Here is a 19151-nt window from a genome sequence, read left to right on the forward strand (position 1 = left end):
GGACCCAAGACGGGGAAGACCATGGTTGATCTAGACCATTGACTGATGGATGTACCACGCACGATTTAAGAAAGGATGGTGATTCTTCAACCATATACCTGGCGCAGTTGTAGGCCAAACCAGATTGTCCAAATCACCAACCCAACTGTACATAAGAGCATAACCAAAGAATTGCAGTGGAAATAATGCTGTCTGAATTTTCCCTATGAATTTGGACCACTCACTATTTTATTTTGAACCAGGGCTGATTAGTGTGATTTTAGAGATACACTACCCACAACCACAATTTGTATCATCATGATAGCCGTACATCAGTGCCAGATGCGAGGAAGGTTAGTGGCCACCATTTTCAAATTGGTTGATGGATGATACACAGGCACTTAGAAATTACTTGGAAATTGCATACGTGGATTCAAATTAAACTGTCCAAATTATGTGTCCCGGCTTTAGATGTATCAAAATCATGAACCAAAAATAACACTTATGATTAATCTGACCATCAGTTTAATGGGCATTGATTGGAAGGTTGACAATGAAAAATATCCAAAGGTCCTACTTCAATAAACAAGGGTAGGATTGTTCAAACCACATGATTTTGAGACTTCCACCAAAAACAAACATATCCAGGCTCTTCTATCCATTTCAATCAAGATTCAAAACAAATCCAAATGGGCCCTTGATTCTGGAGCCAGATTTTGATCTATAGCGAGATAGAGATCGTGCGAATTATTATACTTTGGTATCACTTTCAGCAATTCATGCAAAAAATACAGTGGACAGTTTTTTGTCGGGCTGATGGTTCACCATAAATAGAACCGATATTTTAAGCTATATTAAAATAAAACAAAATTTTCATAGTTATTCCAGCAGGATAAAAAAAAAAAAAAAACCAATTTAAAAAATCACAACACCACAAAAAATAAATAAATCTACCTGCAAAATCTTCCTCAGGGATTCGGCTGCTGCAACAAGTTCCCCATGGCAATGTTTCTACTGCACCTGTTTCAGTTTCAGCAGAAAATGAAGATGTCCTTGGTGGATGACAGCATCCTTTTCGCGGCAGGAGTCCCGACAATTCTCTCAAGCTGAAACATTATGAGTTTTTTTCAGTCACATAAATTTCACTGAATTTAATGAAACTAAAACATATGCACTTCAGAATGGTGTAATTCCTTTTTAAAGAGATGATTCCATTTCACACTCACTCTGATGGTGATTCCGAGATTCATTTGAACTGAGAGGTTCCAGAATGTAAAGAGAGGTGATCAGGCATTCATTGATAGAGGGAGAAGTATCAGGTTATCTTACCCGCAGCTGATCAAAGTGCGAAAAAAGTACGGTGCAGTCCATGTTTTCAGGTCCTTCAAGCATATTTAGAATCTGCAATAACAGAACAAGAGAAGGGCATTGTAAATTGGTTAAGCTCACCTGACCGAACAGTCTACTGGAGAGGAGACATAAAGGCGGAGAACCCTGGAATTGGAGGCTTGTTCTTCTCCAGGCTCCAGCATCTCGATTCATAGTATCACGGCCAGAGGAATTGGAAGTGTTAATATAACAGGTAACCATGCAGACTGGCTGTAGCCCAAGAATAACGGTGATCTGAAAATCCTAGCCATTCAATTGGCCACATTCCCTACAATTTGGGCCACACGTACTGTGGAGATGCAAGAGATTGGCAGATCCTCCACTTCCAATGGGTTTAGCAGATTGAGCGATTTACCTCAGGGTAGAATTCCTTTCTCTCTGGAAGAGAGTAGATGATTAAATTCTTTATGCCTCGAATCTGCACCCGCCAAAAGAAGAAATAAAATTGATGATTTGGTAAGTTCTCCATACAGAAACCATGTTAATCACCTCAATTCTTTTCATTGTAAATGCAAGGTCTCAATTCCAGCTCAACGTAATGACACATTGACCTGGTAACGTGGGACCCCAAAAGCAGTGGAGGCAGCAGCAAATGCAATATTAAAACACAAGATACTTCCTTGCTGATTGTAGTGTTGGGTGTGCACAGTCAAGAAAGGTGTCGACAACCAGTCAGAAAGAACTTTCCTAACTTTCGGTTCCTATGTGACAAGGACACGCCACAATTTCAAAAGAAGAAGAAGAAGAAGAAGAAGAGAAACGAAAAGAAAGAAAAAGAAAAGGTGTTGTCTAATGCATGTTGGATGTGCAATATACCGGCCACTATGAAAACCTCAACATCTGTCCTTTTCATGTTTTAAGTCATTAGCCACTGGTTACGAGAAACTCTTTTGCTTCCTGATGGCTTCCCTTTGGCTGTTGTTTTGTCATTGTTTCGCTTTTGCATTAATAAATTCTAGTTATCTTTCAAAAATCAAGTCCTAGTTATACAAGGTAGCAGTCCCCCACAAAAAAATAAATTTTTTTTTTATGAGGTAGCATCTTTCTATCTATATGCATTTTCCAATATTGTATGTGCTACTTTATTAACTCATGCAGTGATGCCTTTTTTTTTTTTTTTTAAATTATAATAAATATTATCAAATGATTGTAAAAACACGGAGTGTTGGGTTTACCAAGATCCTTTCATCTAACGTGCGTGCGTGCGCGTGTATGCGTGAGTGAGTGCGTGCGCATGCGTGAGTGTGTGTGTGTGTGCGCGTGTGTGTGTGCGTGCGTGCGTGCGAGTGCGTGCGTGTGTGTGTGTGCGCGTGCGTGTGTGCGTGTGTGTGTGTGTGTGTGTGTGTGTGTGTGTGTGTGTGTGTGTTGCACATCTTCAGCATCTACTTATGATAAATACACAAGCATATCATCATTGGTACATATTAAAGGGGAACCACAGGTATGGTTCCTTCATCATTTCATAAAGGAAAAACAGCTCCTGGAAGGACACAATGGAGCCCCTGGAAAAACAGCTCCTGGAAGGGCACAGATATGGTTCCTTCATCATTTCAAAAAGGAAAAATAGGTGTACATGGATTGAAACTGATCAGGTGAACCCATCCACAATTGGGCCCCTGGCTGTGTGGTTCAAATGATTGGGCCATCGTGTCGGTATGGTTGTAACAGGTAAGTGTCTTTCTGGATCATTACATATTTAAAAAGAAAAAAAAGGAACCATTGTAAGTTTGTGTGTATAAGCAGTAGCCATAACCTTGTATCTACGATAGAAGTGAGCCCGCTCAGTGTAAAGCATGATTTTCCGACTTCCTTCAAAAAAGTGAACCCGTGCTCGAGATATATCTTGGGGCTTTGTGTACCTACAACAAGAGAAAATGATGAGAAAATATGAATCCTGATTAAGAAACTCATCGTTTTGCTCGCCATGTGAATAAATGGCACACTATTTTAACTCCCAAGGTGTCCAAATTAAACATTGATATTTGAGATTCTAATATAGATTAACATGGAAGTGAAAGCTTCTTACTCCCCAAGCAAACAGAAGGAGGCATTTTGTGATTTCAAGAAATTTCGTAGCCGAACAAATTCAAAGTAGGAACTGATGAATAGCATAGTTCCGCCCTGCATGAAAATGACAACAAAGGATTCATATAATACAATGGATATAAATACACCAAGGTAAGAATACAGGCAATGAGCAAGAGTAGATACTGACTACAAGATACAATGGAACTACTACAAGGCCCTTCTTGGAAAGCAAAAATACCTGAATAGAATCCTTTATCTTGGGGAAAACCTGTAAAAAGAATTTTTTTTTTTTAAAAAACAGCTATATATATTTTTAAATCTGAAACGGAAGCAAGACAAATGCCTAATTCCATTTGGAAATGAAAATATTAAGAAGGGTAATAGGGTGCAGTGTCAGGAAGCTCATGCTTTTTTTCTTGTTTTTTTTTTTCACTGTACTTGTGTATAGGTATGCTTGAGATCAACTCAATCCTTTTAGGTTACAGAGAAATGCTTCGATGCTCTCAGAGAACTACACATCGGACATTAGACAGTCCAATACATTGATATAGACCATTCATTATATCCATTGAACATATCATGGGCTACCATGCAAACATCGCACCAACCCGACAAATATTAAACATTTGATCGGTGGACATCAGTGCGGATGATCAAGATTGTTTACAAAAAAATAGTTCCAATCAACAACTTGATCAATCTATTTTCTTAGGACCCATCATGGATTGCTTATGATTTTAAGAATCAGTTTTGTTAGGCAATCATAACCATCCCCTCCATCGATTGGAAAAGGGATACCTATAGACGATAAGGCCAAATCAAGGATCAATTGGTTCATCCAATCAGTGCAATTCTTTCATGGTAGTCCACAAAATGTGTTCTGGAGTAAAGAGAGTTTAGATTGATCAATTGGATTGTCCAAGTGAATGGATGCAACTAGGAGCACTGTAACTGCTATTGCTCTGAAAGCACTGGAGCATTTTTCTAGGTTATATAGCATTAAGTCATAACATCCCATATCATATGCAATTCAAACTGTTTGCACCATGTGACACAGAATGGGTTCCCTCTCATTCATTCCTATCCTGGTTAAAGCATTACATGCCCAAGGTAGAAACTGAATTTTTAAGCAAACCTTCTTTGCAAAATAATCAAGGCGGGCATCATCAGCATCAACAATGGAAGTGGCCTCAAAACACTGATAAACCTGCAACTCATCAAAATGCAGGATATGATCATAAATCAAGTAAAATTCATTTAAGAACTCAAGTAAAATGTGTCTGCCACTCACAGTATGCATAAAAGCAAAGATCTATGCATTAACATGCTGGCATACAGAATGAGGCAAAGGAACATCTGAAGCAGTCCAATGAATGAATTGGAAAATAGTGTGTCAGAGTCAGACTAGCTCTAATCCCAGGAGCAGATCATTTCTATAATGCTAATGCACAATGACTCGACCAACCTAAAACTAGCTAATTCAATATAGACATTGAAGAGGCTACAATAAATATGAAAATAGGAAAAAATAATGCAAAATCAAACATGTGGTATGTTGCATAGCTTATAAAGAGGACAGTCCAAGATGTGAAGGACTGGAACTCAAATTCATGGAGCGACAAGCTCCTGCAACATTGTATGTTCAATTCATAACATAATATCACCTGACAGCTCTTTTGCAATAACCAACTTGATAGAACTACATAGAGGTTTTTGACAAACTTTTCAGGTGCCGATTCATGTGGCAGCTTTTACAGTGGATCTACCAAATATACTAGAGTGCAATGAACAATAGAGGAAATGGATTTTAACAGTTATATTTCAACTAACATCCATTTCAATACCAAAGAACCAGCAGATATACATGAAAAGGCTAACATACCTGCCGCACTTGCAGTAGCACTTTTGGAAGAACACCCTTGTATTCAGATATCAACTTCACCTAGAAGAAGAAACAAAAAAGAAAAATGACAAACTAAGTTTTCTTCAAGGTTATCGGGGGGGAAAACCCAAAGAAAAAGGAAATTGAAGCTACAGTACCTTCCCTTGGTAGTTTACACAAAGGTGATTGAACAGTGCATTTATCTCTGCAACAAGAAAATATCAAGACCTAATCAATCCTGTTTAATCAGACATATATGGAGCAAAGGTACACAATGCAAGAATAGGGGGTGGGGGGTTGTATCCATCCGATTAAAAAAAATGAATAGCACAATTTCCTACATACCAAATCAGATTTCATGATATGAGGCTTTAGAATAGAATATTGAGTCCCTAATCCCTAGAAACAAATGATATGGCATCACAATGAGAATATCCTAGGAACAGCCAACTAGCCCAATGAGCACTTAGTTGAATGGTGAAAAATGCTAATGATAAAGTGTGGAAGGTAAGAAAATAGTTATTACACCAGTCAGCATCATGGAGGATAATTAGGAAAAAGAGAAGCAACAAAGAGCAATAATTTCAGGATACAAACTCAATATGGTCATGATTGAGCATGATGGCTCTGCTTTCACGAAAAACTTGTTTTCTCCATGATACACTGTATTCCTAATTAATTATTATGTGATCACTGAATTTGACACATTAGTCGTGTTTATCACAATCTCTTGTTGTTAAATTGATTTTAGAGGAAGAGGTCAAAGCTGCAGTGGATGCATTAGGGAGTGATAAAGCCCTAGGTCTGATGGCTTTCCAATTGCCTTCTATCAAGAATTCTAGGGCAAGGGAGATGTGGTGAGCTTCATTGTTGAGTTCTTTCAAAAGGGCCAGCTAACATCTGGATTGGGAGCTCCTTCATAGCTATTATTCCGACGGAGGAGGGGGTTGACAGCTTGAAGGATTTCAAACAGATAAGCCTTATCAGGAGCCCATACAAGATTCTAGCAAAGATTTTGGCATAAAAGTTCCGGGCAGTCCTGTTAAATATAATATCCAACGCACAAAGTGCCTTTGTTTCGGAGCGCGAAATTTGGACTGTGTGCCTATTGCTCCTGAGTGTGTGGATTTGCTCCAAAAGTTTGGGAGAAGTGCATAAGTCTACAAATTAGACATAGAGAAGGCCTATGATCATGTAGTCTAGGGCTTCCTAAATGTTGGTGAAGGGAAGCATGGGTCTCCATGTTTTTCATCTTTTTTTTTGGGTTAGCTTGTCAGTACACACCCATGTCAGTACACACACTCCATGTTAGCCACCCCCGCTAGGGATCGATACCAAGACCTCAAGTGTTGAAACGAGGTATCTCCACTCAGTCTGCCAGTTGAGCTATGGATCTGGGTGTGGAAGGAGGCTGGTCTCATCAAGGGGTTTTTGGTCGGGAATTCGGGTCTTCGTATTTCTCACCTTCTATTCGCCAATGATGCTATAATTTCTTATGACACAAAGGAAAGCATGGTGGATAATCTGACAAAAAATTTACGGTGTTTTAAAACAGTCCCTGGCTTGAGAATTAATTTCACAAGACTAAAATGGTGAGGATTCACATGCAGAGGAGGTGGAATGGTTAGCAGGCGTGTTTGACTCCAATGCTGAGCCATTTCCATCCACCTATCTTGGTCGTCTACTTTGTGTGGGGATGCTAGTGAAGCACCTATGGAACCGGGTAACAGAGAAAATGGAAAAGAAATTGCCCTCACGGAAGAGCAGACACTTATCACTAGGAGGTAGAATATCAAAGGCACCATGACAAATATGCCCTTATATTTCATGTCTTTATTCAGATGTCTGAACTCGGTATTGGATAGGTTAGAAAAGTTAAGATTTTTTGTGGCAGGGGGCTGCAAACTCTCGCAAGTTCCGCCTCATGAAGTGGGAAGAAGTATGTTTGCCTTACGGGGAAGGTGGTGCGGGCATTAGAAGCCTAGGCTCGATGAATCTTGCCTTAACAGGGAAGTGACCGGAGAGGTTTGGTGTAACGATCCACATGTAGGACGGGTACAAATCCTCTAGCAAAGTCACCTAGAAATTTTAACCACCATCTGACTTAGCACGAGTCCTAACAAAAGCTAATGAAATGATAGAACGGAGTGGACTTTCTCTAAATCACACATGGATCCCACACATGATGCATGTGTGTAATGAATACACACACACATCGCAAACTGGGAAAAGAACAGTCTCCTAAGACCCGTACTTATTCCATATTTTAGGGAGAACCCTTACACGAACATGCAAGAAAGATGGAGAGAACATATTTTCTTGAAACATCACCATAGACCCCACAATGATCACGCAGCCATCCGCACGTAGCCATTGAGCACTGGAACTAGAATTTGATGAAACAAACTCTGACGCACAAGAAGACGAACTGTCTCCATCTCGTCCGCTTTTCCTGCCGTGAGAATTTCAAACGACCGACCATGTGATTCACTCATGGCCCACCAATAGGGTCTGTATGAATGATCCGAGCCGTCCATCAGGAGCGAACGAGACCTCCGACCAGGACTCAGCAAGTTCCGTCAAGGAAGGGTCAAAAATCGTTCCCCACCCTGATGCACGATTTAGTTGTTACTGCAAGATCAACAGGGTGGGCCACACTGATCGAAAACCGAAGGTGCCTCCTCCTGGGACGAGATTACGACGAAGCTAATGGATGGTATGGATTTTCCCAGGCTTCAGTGATGCGGGCCCCATTGATTTCGTGGTAACAACCCATCCGCGGAAAACGCTACCAACGAAGATTCCGGGACAAACTGGGAGATGGACGTCTCGCTGATGGATCTTAGGGTCGATCCGGGCTTTCCGAATCAAGGCAGAGGGGATTCCGACCCCTTCCAAGGAGCCGGATCAGAATGGTCGGATCAAATACCAACCCATTATCCGATAGAACGCAGGACGCACTCCCTGATTTCGCTGCGCAAGAAACGGACTGCGTAAGCCAGGCGTGCGTAAGCCTTTGCAAGAAGAGTCTAGAAGACTCACTGCACGGTTACAAAAGGGTGTCCTCGCCGAGCAGTCTGAGAAGCAACGCAAGAAGAGAGAAAGAAGGGAGAGAGAGAAAAAGAGAAGAAAGATCAGGGAGACGAAGGAGAGATTGGTAGGCACTGCTGAAGTCCAGTAGAACTTGGTTCTGACCAGAGCAATTCCAGTCGTCGCCGGCAGCAAGGAAGGAGGAGACTCACATCAGGTTCAAGTCCGATCTTCCCTTTGAATTTACATATTTTCGTCTTTTTTTTTTTCTTAACAATGGTGGTGGAGATTTCCCACAAAGACCAACAAGGCTGATTCAAGTATAACATGAGTCATACCTCAATAAAAAATTCTAGTTAATTTAATTAGGATTAATGTTAGCATAGGTCAGAACTTAGCCTAATCTTGACAATGCTTAAAATATCTAAATTAGGATAAGATTGGACTGGCATCCAACACTGGTAATAGGTGAACAAGATAACAAAAAGGTGAGGATTTTATCCTTTAAGCTTACATTAATTTAAGTTGTTATATTTATCCTGCCTTTTACATGCCTTCGTGTTATTTTATCTTGTCTTTTACATGCCTTCATATTACTTTGAATTTTCCCTGCAATTACATGTTTTACCATCAATTATTTGCCTTTGGCTTACAGTATAATGTTGATTACAAGTGATCTTTCTGGATTTATGTGGAGCCATGGATATAAGCCTTGCCCTTGCCTTATCAAATTTATTGAGTTGGCCCTGCCACTCGTCTCTTTATTGAGTTGACCATTGTCACTCTCATTATTATTGAATCAGCCGTTGCCGCTCTTTTATTTGTTGAGTTAGCCATTGCTACTCTTATTTTATTGAGTTGACCATTGTTACTCTCTTATTTGTTATGTTGGTCATTACCATTGTTTGAGGTGACCATTGTCACTCTTCTCTTTATTATATTGGCCTTGTGTTATTTATCTTTAAGGCTTGGGCATGTGTCTTGATATTCCAGAACCTCCATGATTCATTTTATATTCTCTATAAGTGCTAGCGAGGTGGTCAGATGTATCACAACTAGTGATTCAAATAATCTATCATGGACATAATGCGCTCTGAGTAGAGACCCTCTTGGTCGTCACGTAAATCCATAGGTTTTGGGTAGTGATGCACAAATCGATGTGTGTAATTCGCAAATGCAGTGTCACATTACTTTTGGAATTGGATGTCGCAAATAGTCGCTCCATGAACAAATCGTGTCACGTAAATCATCCGACTCATGTGTTGTGCGCCTTGAGATGTTCATGTAAATCCACGGTAGCGTTGGCCATGCCGGCGAATATCCGTATAATGAGAGTGTGGGTCGAACCGGATATCATGAAACTGTTTTCCACATTGTGATGATCACTACGTATGATGAGCCGCACACGCTTTGCTAGGCATGCATCTCATGTAGGTTGTTTGCGCATGCTGATACCCTTGTATTAGTAGAGCATGGGACGTATCAGACCCTTACTTTATTTATATGAATCTCTTGAATTATTGTTAATCTTAAAAGATAACTATCACTATGAGTGGGGCGCTGACCCTCTCCAACCGTACAGATGATGCAGGTGACGTACATGATGAATACCCAGAAGATCAACCTCTGATGGAAGATCATGTGGAATAGAGTGGAATTTTAGATTTGGTTTCTTTTATTTATGTTTCCATTATGAAACTCTGAGTCTTGTAATAAGCTCCCTTTGCGTGAGCATTTGACAATTTAATTGCATATGGAATAATAAATGCAGTTAATTTATTTCTTGTGAATGAATACCATTACGAAGGTGACTGGATGTAATCTAGATGAGAGAAATCTTAAGGCGAGCCTTGGGATCATCCACTTCTCATAATAATAACACCTAATTTCCTCGAGCACGAGTATGAACTCTGGCCGTGAAATTCGAGGCGTTACAGTTGGGATAGAGGAAGGAAATTTGTAGAGGTCGGTGATTACTAGTAAGTATGGAGCTAATGAAGGGGGGGTGGTGGGTTAGAGGGACATCTCTTTATAGGGCCTCTAGTCTGTGGAAGGGGGTGGAAAGTGTAGCCGACAAGTTCAAGGAGCGCATGTTGTTCTCCGTTGGGGATATAGGGAAAGATTGGTTATGGGAGGATGTCTAGTTAGGAGATGTTTCGCTTCAAGCTGAATTCCCAAGGATGGCAAGGATCATTTTGCAAGCAAACATTGTAGTTTCTTGATGTTTTCCACAGAGGGCAGGGAGAGGGTGTAGGTCCCTCCTTGTAGGAGGAATCTAATGGAGGAGGAGCTAGATGAGTTCACTCGACCTCTTCAGCGTCTCCATGAAGTTCTCCCTCTACCTGAGAAGAAAGATACCTTGAAGTGGAGGATATATAAGATGGGCAGATTCTCCATTCAGTCCTATAGTTTGCTTGCCAAGGCCTTGCCGGGTTCGCACTCAAGTTGCACGATGCATGGTTGGAGTTACTGAACCCCCCCTGAAGGTTGCGATTTTCGCTTGAGTTAGTGGGAAGGAATGGAATCTGAACCATTGATAGCCTCCAAAAGTGATCGATGGCCATTTCTAATGCGTGTCCCATGTGGCTAACCGACACGAAATTGGTAAATCACTTGTTTATCCATTGTCCATTTGCGAGGTCGATGTGGGAGAGATCTTTCATCTCTGTCAAGTTCTTTGGGTGTTGCTTGGGTCCATCGATGGCATGTTCTCAACGTGGCATGGGGATGGTTTTGGCAAAAAAGGTAATGCCTTGTGGAGGTCAGCATTGCTAGCTAGGTTATGGGCCAGTTGGGGGAAGAAACGGTCGATGTTTCAGAAATGAGAGTGGTTTGGTGTTTAAGGTTTTCTCAGAAGCAAAAGTGGATTTGAGCTTCGGCCTACAGTCAACTCTTTCTTTTCTCTTAGGGTTGGGTGTTGTTGTGCTCCGGTTGTAGTCACCTTCCGGCATTTTTCTAATAAAATTGATCTTTATCTCTCAAAATAAAGTAAAATTCAGCCAATGTTAGGTCAAGCACATCCCTGAGTTATGAGGCATCCTTGGATTGCCATGCTTGAAAACCTATATCATTTAAGAAACAAGGTGAGGGATGTCAAGGTCTCACAAAGGTATCCAATCAAGTAAGGTAACAAATAATGTTAAGGCCTCACAAATATTTTGTACAATCAAGCCAAAGCAATGGCCTGGGAGTACCAAGAATAGAGTTAACCTGAAGCAGGGATGCAACTCAAGCAGGTTGGGTCAGGTTGAGGGTCAACCCAAGCCCGACCCAACCTCAAGAGGACCCAAACTGCAACCTAACCCAACCTGGAGTGCCCAACCCAATCTATACTCTAACCCAAACTGTTCCAACACAACAGAAATGCATTCGATTATTGCCAACCCAACCTGAATTTGCTCAACTTGAAGCCAACCCAAAGACCCTGACAACCCAACCCAAACTCAGGTCAGGTTTTGGTTGACTCAAACCCAAGTTGCAACTCTAAGCTGAAGTCAGGAACCCTAGCACTTCTGACTGAAGGCCTAGTAGTGCCTTGTGCTAATGACGAAACATTGCTACATGGCAGGGCCCAGTATCCTTACTATGAAAACATGGATTCATCTAGAAAACGAGTATAGCAGGCGATGACATTGATAACCTTAACAAATCTAATTCAAGGCCCAATACTGCCTGGTTCTGTTCAATGGTGTTAGTGTCCATGCATTTTTGGCACAGGAAGAAAATACATCTTGCAAATTGCTAGATAATTACATTTAGAACCATTCCACTCAACCAGTGTAGAGAACACATTGGTTTCATGTGGTACCATTATTTTACCTATTGATAGATTACTAGATCAACAACTTGGTTTGATGCATAAACATTGGGTCTTCATCCATGGTTATTTAGATGCATTCATGTATTACATCACCAAAATAAACACTCGTAAAAGAAGCCTAAACCTTTTAAAGCCCTAGTCAAAATATATAAACAGATTAGGTAGCACTATCATTAATAATATAACCATAGGAAGCATACTAGGGATTTTCCATACCTGGGTTAAGAAAAGAACCTAAGACTATAGTTTGCCGATAAAACCGAGCATGTCCATTCAGATACCTAACCACAAAACAAAGTCAAGAAGAAAAAGAATAATCAAAATGATTTTTAATGAAATTGAAGATGCCCATTCAAAGTGATTTTTAATAAGACATGAACAAAAGCAAATAGCTTCCTGCATCTTATGTAAGTCCAATAATCAACATAGAAAGGTATGAAACCAGATCTGAAAAAGATTGTAACATCCATCAACAATTTCTAGGTCACCCCAAGTGCCTGGCCCTTCTGATCACCTAGGCACCTAGGGAAGCACCTTATAGCCAAAATTGAAAACCAATAAGCAATATCTTGTTTTTGTCTGCATTTGTATTAATCTACATAAGTTTACTACTAAAAATGCATATGTATCGGGCCTAGCAAATCATTTGCATGCCTTAGTTAATATGCATTCAGGATGACAAGTATTTATATCTTTGCAATGATTAAAGTGTTCTAGAGTTTAGGGGGTTTATAAACCACCATTTATATTCATTTTTTCCCCTAACAAAGGGGAAATGCCTATTCCACTTCGAGAGGGGCTCTTAGAGGTGAGCGCTTGGAAACCTAAACAGTTGTGTACGCCTAGGCCACTAGGCATCAAAACCCCCTAGGGTATCTAGACAAGACAAGTGCCTTTGACAACTGTGTTCCGATGTAGAGGCTGTGAGGCATTGCTAAAATTAAATCAACACATCAAAAGGATGGCACATGGTTGAATCGGTGGATAACATGAGAAGCTAGTCAGATGTTTCAAGGCAGTATCCGGTTTGAAAAGTGTATGTGGCTAAGAGTGAAATGTTGGGAGTGGTTACTTCCAAGGAGGAGATGGAGAATCTCACTCAGGTATTTGGGTGCCATGCCGGTGCCTTCCTATCAACATACCTTGGGCTCCCGCTTTGCATTGGCAAGCCAACAAAGAGTTTATGGAATAAAGTAATAGAAAAAGTTGAGAGAAAGCTTTCGAAGTAGAAAATCCAGCACTTGCCTTCAGGGGTTAGGCTCATGTTGATCAAGGTTGCATTATCCAACCTTCCCCTGTACTATATGACCGTGTTCAAGAGTCCGGCGGCAGTTCTAAATACATTGGATGGATTGAGGAGGGATTTCTTATGGCAAAGGATGGAAAAGAAGCATAAGTTCATTTGCTAACTTGGGAAGAGGTGTGTAAGCCATGCCAGGAAGGTAGAGTGGGCTTGAAGAGGCTAGAGACTATGAATTTTGCACTTCTCGACAAATAGATATTGAAGTTTGGTACAGAGGAAGGCAAGCTATGGAAGGAGGTGATAGCTAGCAAATACAGAGTGCAGAAAGGGGAGTGGTGGGTGGCGGTTCTTCTGTGGGGATTGCAAGAGATTTCAGCTTTGGGAGGACTGATGGTTCAGGGACTGCCCCCTTAAGGAAGTCTTCCTGAAGCTAGCTAGCATAGCCCCGAACTTGGGAATATCCATAGACCAATGTTTCTCCAATGCAGGCAGCGGTGTGAGCCCCTCCTTGCAGAAGGAACTTAATAGATAATGAGGCTGAAGAGCTTACTCAGTTGCTGGAGAGTCTTCATGGAGTTTGTCCTCTTTCTGCAGAAAGAGACTTGATGGTTTGTTTGATGGACAAAACAGGTCGCTTCACAGTCCAATCCTTCTATACTATACTTCAGCCACCTTCGTCGGATGTGAACGGTGGCTTTTCACTGTTCGTTTGGTTTTATGGGGCTCTGGCTAAAGTCACCGTGTTGTGTGGCTAGTGAGAAGGATCCAGTTGCTGACAATAGATAATTTCCAGAAGAGGTTGTTAGTCTTGCCTCAATGTTGTGTGTTGTGTTGGATGGATCCAGAGACGGTGGATCATTTGGCATCCTTTGGCATACCACGAGTGATGGTAGGGTGCATTTCCGGCCTCTTTTTTTTTTTTTTTTTTTAAAAAAAAAAATTATTTATTTATTTTGGTGGGGGGGGAACAACTGGAGTTTCCGAAAACAAGAGTGGGCCAGAGCAAAAGGTTTTTGATAGAGTAAGGTTTGATGTAATCAGTTGGGTCTCTTGTCTTAGGGATTTCAGCCAGGATGATTAGCTGACGCTTTTAGGGTGGTAAAGGTTGTAAATTTTGTAATTCTTTGAGCCTTTGCTCCTTTTGGATAAAATCCATTTATCTTCCAAAAGAAAAAAAAACGATGGCAGTGGTGTAGTTGCTATGCTCATATTTTGCAATTCATAAATCAAGACTCACCATTGTCTAATGCGCATAAAATCAGTTCCATGCTGCTTAGATGGTAAATGATTCAGTTGTTCGACCACTGAATTCACGTGGGACCAATTCTGCAAGGTTGTTACAACAAGAATCAGCGAATAGATATTTTAGAGCATTGAACTTAAAAACAAACTAAATATAGCCATACCTGCATTGCTATTACATCCGCATGATCAATTATTAGAACCTGAACATACAGCCCAGACCATCCTAATTATATATGTGACCATGAACAAAAACTGCTCAGAAGACAAGGCTAAGAACAATAGAATAAACACATTGGATGTAGTTCTAGAATTTAAAAAAATAAAAATAAAAAAAATCATAAAACTACATACCTCAATTGATGAGAGATAATCAACATCTTTCTCCTTCTCAACTTCAGCCTCACCGATTTTCTGACAAGAGTCAATAATGAATCCCAACATCACTTGTGAGGACCGCGATGCTTCCATAAAAGAAGCACTTAATTTTCTATGAGAGTTTTTCAAGCCAAACCAAGTGCTCAACAAAATTTGATGGTATTATTAAAGCATAGCACCATAACCAATCTTAATAACTGAAAATATATGATAGAGGCACTTACAGTAACTAGTCCAAGAGGAGATGCAACAATCATGTCTGAAGAATAGAAGTCACTGTAGAGCTTTATGCTTCTCCTGCAAAACAAACAAACCAGCACAAGGGACATCTTTTCTCTGACTTCCCGATATCCAATTTATCAATAAATTCTAACCACTAGTTCCTCTCCAGCAATGCAGAAAAAGAAGTTTGATCTGCAGGGAAGTTGATCCAGCGGCCAACTCTATGGCATATAAGGGAGTTGTCTACTGGCTTATGTATGCAGAATCATGTTTATCTTTACAGGGTCTTCAACATTAATATTGCATTTATAGACCCACAAAATAAAGCACTTGGACTAGGAAATATGGTGGAATAAGTCACTTTTCACCTATTGAGTCGTGACAACCGAATTAACCAACAGTAGAAGGAAAATATTTTATTTTATTTTATTTTATTTTGAAAGGCAGAAGGAAAATATTTTATAATAGGGTTTTTTTACAAATCAGTACCTCAGGAATTGGGTTTTGCATACCAGTACCTTTTTCTCAATCGAGTTTGCAATAAGGTACTTCGATTATTCAGGCTTTTTGCATCCCCAGTACCTTTTGTTAGATTTCTCTAATTAGTTTGAGTGGCTTTTTAATAAATGAGGAAAATCCCCTAATGTACATAGCATAAATAACAACCCTACCATCCATTAAATATTGACTAATTGATCAGTATCAGGAACACTCCAGAAAGTGTTGTTGTATTTATAAACAATCTAGAGTGGGTCTGACGCAGGACAGCCCTAATTATGATGTATGCTCATGGAGATAATTAAACAGCGGAAATAAAAGGAATAAATGATTTAAAATTCTAACAGTAATCATCATAACTGAGAAAATCATAAAGGAAACATGCAATGGAGCGGGCCATCACTACAACCATGGAGTATGGAATTCAATTACTACTTAGGTTGGATCCGGCGAGGGATGAGACCTCCCGATCTTGCATGGTCACAACCAATCGATCAATGAAGATCACTAGTCCGAAGAACCAAGAAGTTTCTCGGATTAGGGATTTGAGAATTTGGGGATTTAGGGTTTAGATCGGTTCTCAAGATTTTGATCGAAGAAGAATTAGCCAAAATTGAAAAATAGAAGGAAGAAAGTTATTACCTTGAGGAAGTTAGAGGGGCACAAGAAGAAATTAGAAGAAGAAGATCAAGGGGAGAGAAGAAGCACCATTAGAGAGAAGAGAGGAAGGAGGCAACCAAAGGGTTTGCTTTTCATTAATTAATAGTTGAAATTCGTGTTTAGGGCTTTACCCCACTTAAATAAGCAAATAAAGACATAAAATTACTAAAATATCCCTAGGATAAGCAAATAAAGATATAAGATTACTAAAAGACCCCTAACTAAGTCAAAAAACGTGCAAATAACATAAGTATGGGAAAGTTTGGGCGCTCGGTCTTCTTTCTCCAGTCTTCCTTCACATGTGTCTTCCCTAAGTGGGGTCTTCTATATGTCCAATCACATGTGAAAGGTCTTCAGCTCCTCAATATTCGCCTATCCACAAGGACGGCACTTGTGGTTGGCGCTTTCTTCGTTGGTACACCTTGAATGCACCTGTGTCCGCATCAATTCCCCTCGGGTGAGAAAAACTCGACCCCGACGAGTTGAAACTTTTGTAGCGCTCAAGTAGATCTGGATCAATACCCTGCAATGCGTCGCCCGACAGCCACGTAGATTCAGACGATGGTTTGTTTTTCCACCTGACAAGATACCTTTGGAAACCCCCATCTCTCGTGGATACTATCTCGTCATCCAAGATTTCCTCAATTGCTTCTTTATGGGTAATGGGTGGAGGTGGGGGTGGAAGGGGTTGGGTAGCAAACTCAGAAAAAGGCCATGAAAGGGACGATGTATCAACCATGGGAGTATGGGCACGGACTAGATCTTCCACATTAAAAGTTGGATTAATGCTCATTTCAGATGGAAGGTCAACCCGATACGCTTTGGACCCAACCTTTTGTAATATCTTGAATGGTCCAGCACTACGCGCTTGTAATTTCTTTGCTGATCCTTGAGAGAATCGCTCTGGCCTTATTCGCACCATTACCTTGAAATTCTTGCACTCTACGATGAGAATCAGCTGAAACTTTATAATCATCATTGCTCTTATTTAACCGCTGTCTAATATGTGTATGCAAATCATGAATATGGCGTGCGAATGCATCGGCTGACTCAGAAGACCTTTGGGTAACAGACATAGGTAAGAGATCTATGGGCATTCTAGGTTTATAACCACTTACAATTTCAAAAGGACTCAACCCTGTAGATCTATTAACTGACCCATTATAAGCAAGTTCAGCAGTTGGTAAAATTAGGTCCCAAGTCTTAACATGTTCACCCACTAGACAACGTAGAAGATTTCCAAGGCTGCGGTTTACCACTTCAGTTTGACTATCTGTTTGTGGGTGGTAAGCAGTAGAAAATTGCAAACGAGTTCCCATAATGTGCCACAGTGTCTTCCAAAAATAGCTAGTAAATCGAACATCACGATCAGACACTATGGTTTTAGGTAACCCATGGAGACGCACCACACCATCAAAAAAAATACGAGCAACATGAGACGCATCTGACGTCTTCGAACATGGGAGGAAATGCGCCATTTTAGAAAAACGGTCCACAACGACAAAAACGGAATCGTGCTTTTTTATAGTCTTGGGAAGCCCGAGCACGAAGTCCATACTAATGTCCTGCCACGGAGCATGTGGCACTAGCAATGGCGTGTACAGCCCAGTATTTTGCTTTCTTTGCTTTGCCAGCTGACATGTTCGACACTGTCCTAAAACTTTGGCTACGTCTCGCTTGAGGCTTGGCCAATAGAAACGATCTTCCACGAGGGCAATGGTCTTATCACGGCCAAAATGGCCAGCTATCCCTCCTGAATGAAGCTCCCAGATGAGGAATTCACGAAGGGACATACGGGGAATACAAAGTCTGTCTCCCTTGAAAAGAAAGCCATCCTTAAGAACATATTCACCCATAATATGTTGGTCACTAGAGAGCGACGCGTAAGTACCCCCAAAATCAAGACATATGGGGTATTCATCTTTCAGTTGCTCAAATCCGACTACCTCTACACTCAAAGAGTTGAGCAACGCCACTCTCCTACTAAGGGCATCCGCTGGTTTGTTTTCAACCCCGGCCTTGTGTTTCAAAACAAACGAATATTCCTGAAGAAACGCTACCCACTTGGCATGCCTTGGGTTGAGTTTCTTCTGAGAATGCAAATATCTCAAAGCTTCATGGTTAGAAAACAAAACGAATTCTTGCGGTAGGAGGTAGTGTCGCCAATGTCTCAGGGATTGCACTACCGCATAAAATTCTTTGTCGTAAGTTGAGTATTTTTGTTTTGCCTCATTCAGTTTTTCACTGAAATAGGCCACTGGGTGTCCTTCTTGACTCAACACTCCACCTATACCGACATCAGACGCATCACACGCTACTACAAAGACTTTAGAAAAGTCAGGTAGACGCATGACAGGAGCTTCCACCATCTTGCCCTTAATTTCTTTAAAAGCCTTGACGGCGGCTTTAGACCACACGAACTCTCCCTTTTTCATGCACTCGGTAATGGGAGCCATGATCGTGCTAAAACCCCTAATGAACCGACGATAAAAAGTTGCTAGGCCGTGAAAACTTCGCACCTCATGAATGTTCCTTGGTTCTGGCCAGTCAACTATGGCCCCGACTTTTTCAGGCTCATCCCTTCAGATGACACTATAAATCCTAAGAACACAACTTGGTTAGACATGAATGCACATTTCTTAAGATTAGCATACAACTTTTCCTTCCTAAGGACACTACAGACCTTCTTTAAATGTTCAAGGTGTGATTCCTTAGTGGTACTATAAATAAGAATATCGTCAAAGTACACCACTAGGAATTTTTCCATGAACGGCCTCAAA

At 40.8% G+C, this 19151-nt stretch overlaps 1 protein-coding gene across 7 annotated transcripts in view; it reads right to left on the reverse strand.

Moving 5' to 3' along the window:
* The window catches only part of LOC131217453 (protein NUCLEOLAR FACTOR 1), a 60160-nt gene that overhangs the window by 4148 nt on the left and 36861 nt on the right, over positions 1–19151 (reverse strand). For 3 of the 7 annotated variants that reach the window (XM_058212385.1, XM_058212390.1, XM_058212391.1), the window contains 15 exons: positions 15216–15288; positions 14968–15027; positions 14778–14816; positions 14609–14697; positions 12345–12409; positions 5437–5483; positions 5279–5338; positions 4532–4603; positions 3635–3664; positions 3395–3489; positions 3122–3227; positions 1724–1786; positions 1309–1380; positions 934–1085; positions 611–828 (listed from right to left, as the gene is read on the reverse strand). In XM_058212385.1, coding sequence (XP_058068368.1) covers positions 1011–1085; positions 1309–1380; positions 1724–1786; positions 3122–3227; positions 3395–3489; positions 3635–3664; positions 4532–4603; positions 5279–5338; positions 5437–5483; positions 12345–12409; positions 14609–14697; positions 14778–14816; positions 14968–15027; positions 15216–15288 — 946 coding nt within the window. In that variant the 3' untranslated portion in view covers positions 611–828; positions 934–1010. Of the gene's footprint in view, positions 1–610; positions 829–933; positions 1086–1205; positions 1381–1723; positions 1787–1857; positions 2070–3121; positions 3228–3394; positions 3490–3634; positions 3665–4531; positions 4604–5278; positions 5339–5436; positions 5484–12344; positions 12410–14608; positions 14698–14777; positions 14817–14967; positions 15028–15215; positions 15289–19151 lie in introns of those variants that run through there. The other 4 variants (XM_058212386.1, XM_058212387.1, XM_058212389.1 and 1 more) reach the window with 4 other exon arrangements.

Source organism: Magnolia sinica, chromosome 10 (assembly GCF_029962835.1).
Source record: "Magnolia sinica isolate HGM2019 chromosome 10, MsV1, whole genome shotgun sequence".
In the NCBI taxonomy this organism is placed as follows: domain Eukaryota; kingdom Viridiplantae; phylum Streptophyta; class Magnoliopsida; order Magnoliales; family Magnoliaceae; genus Magnolia; species Magnolia sinica.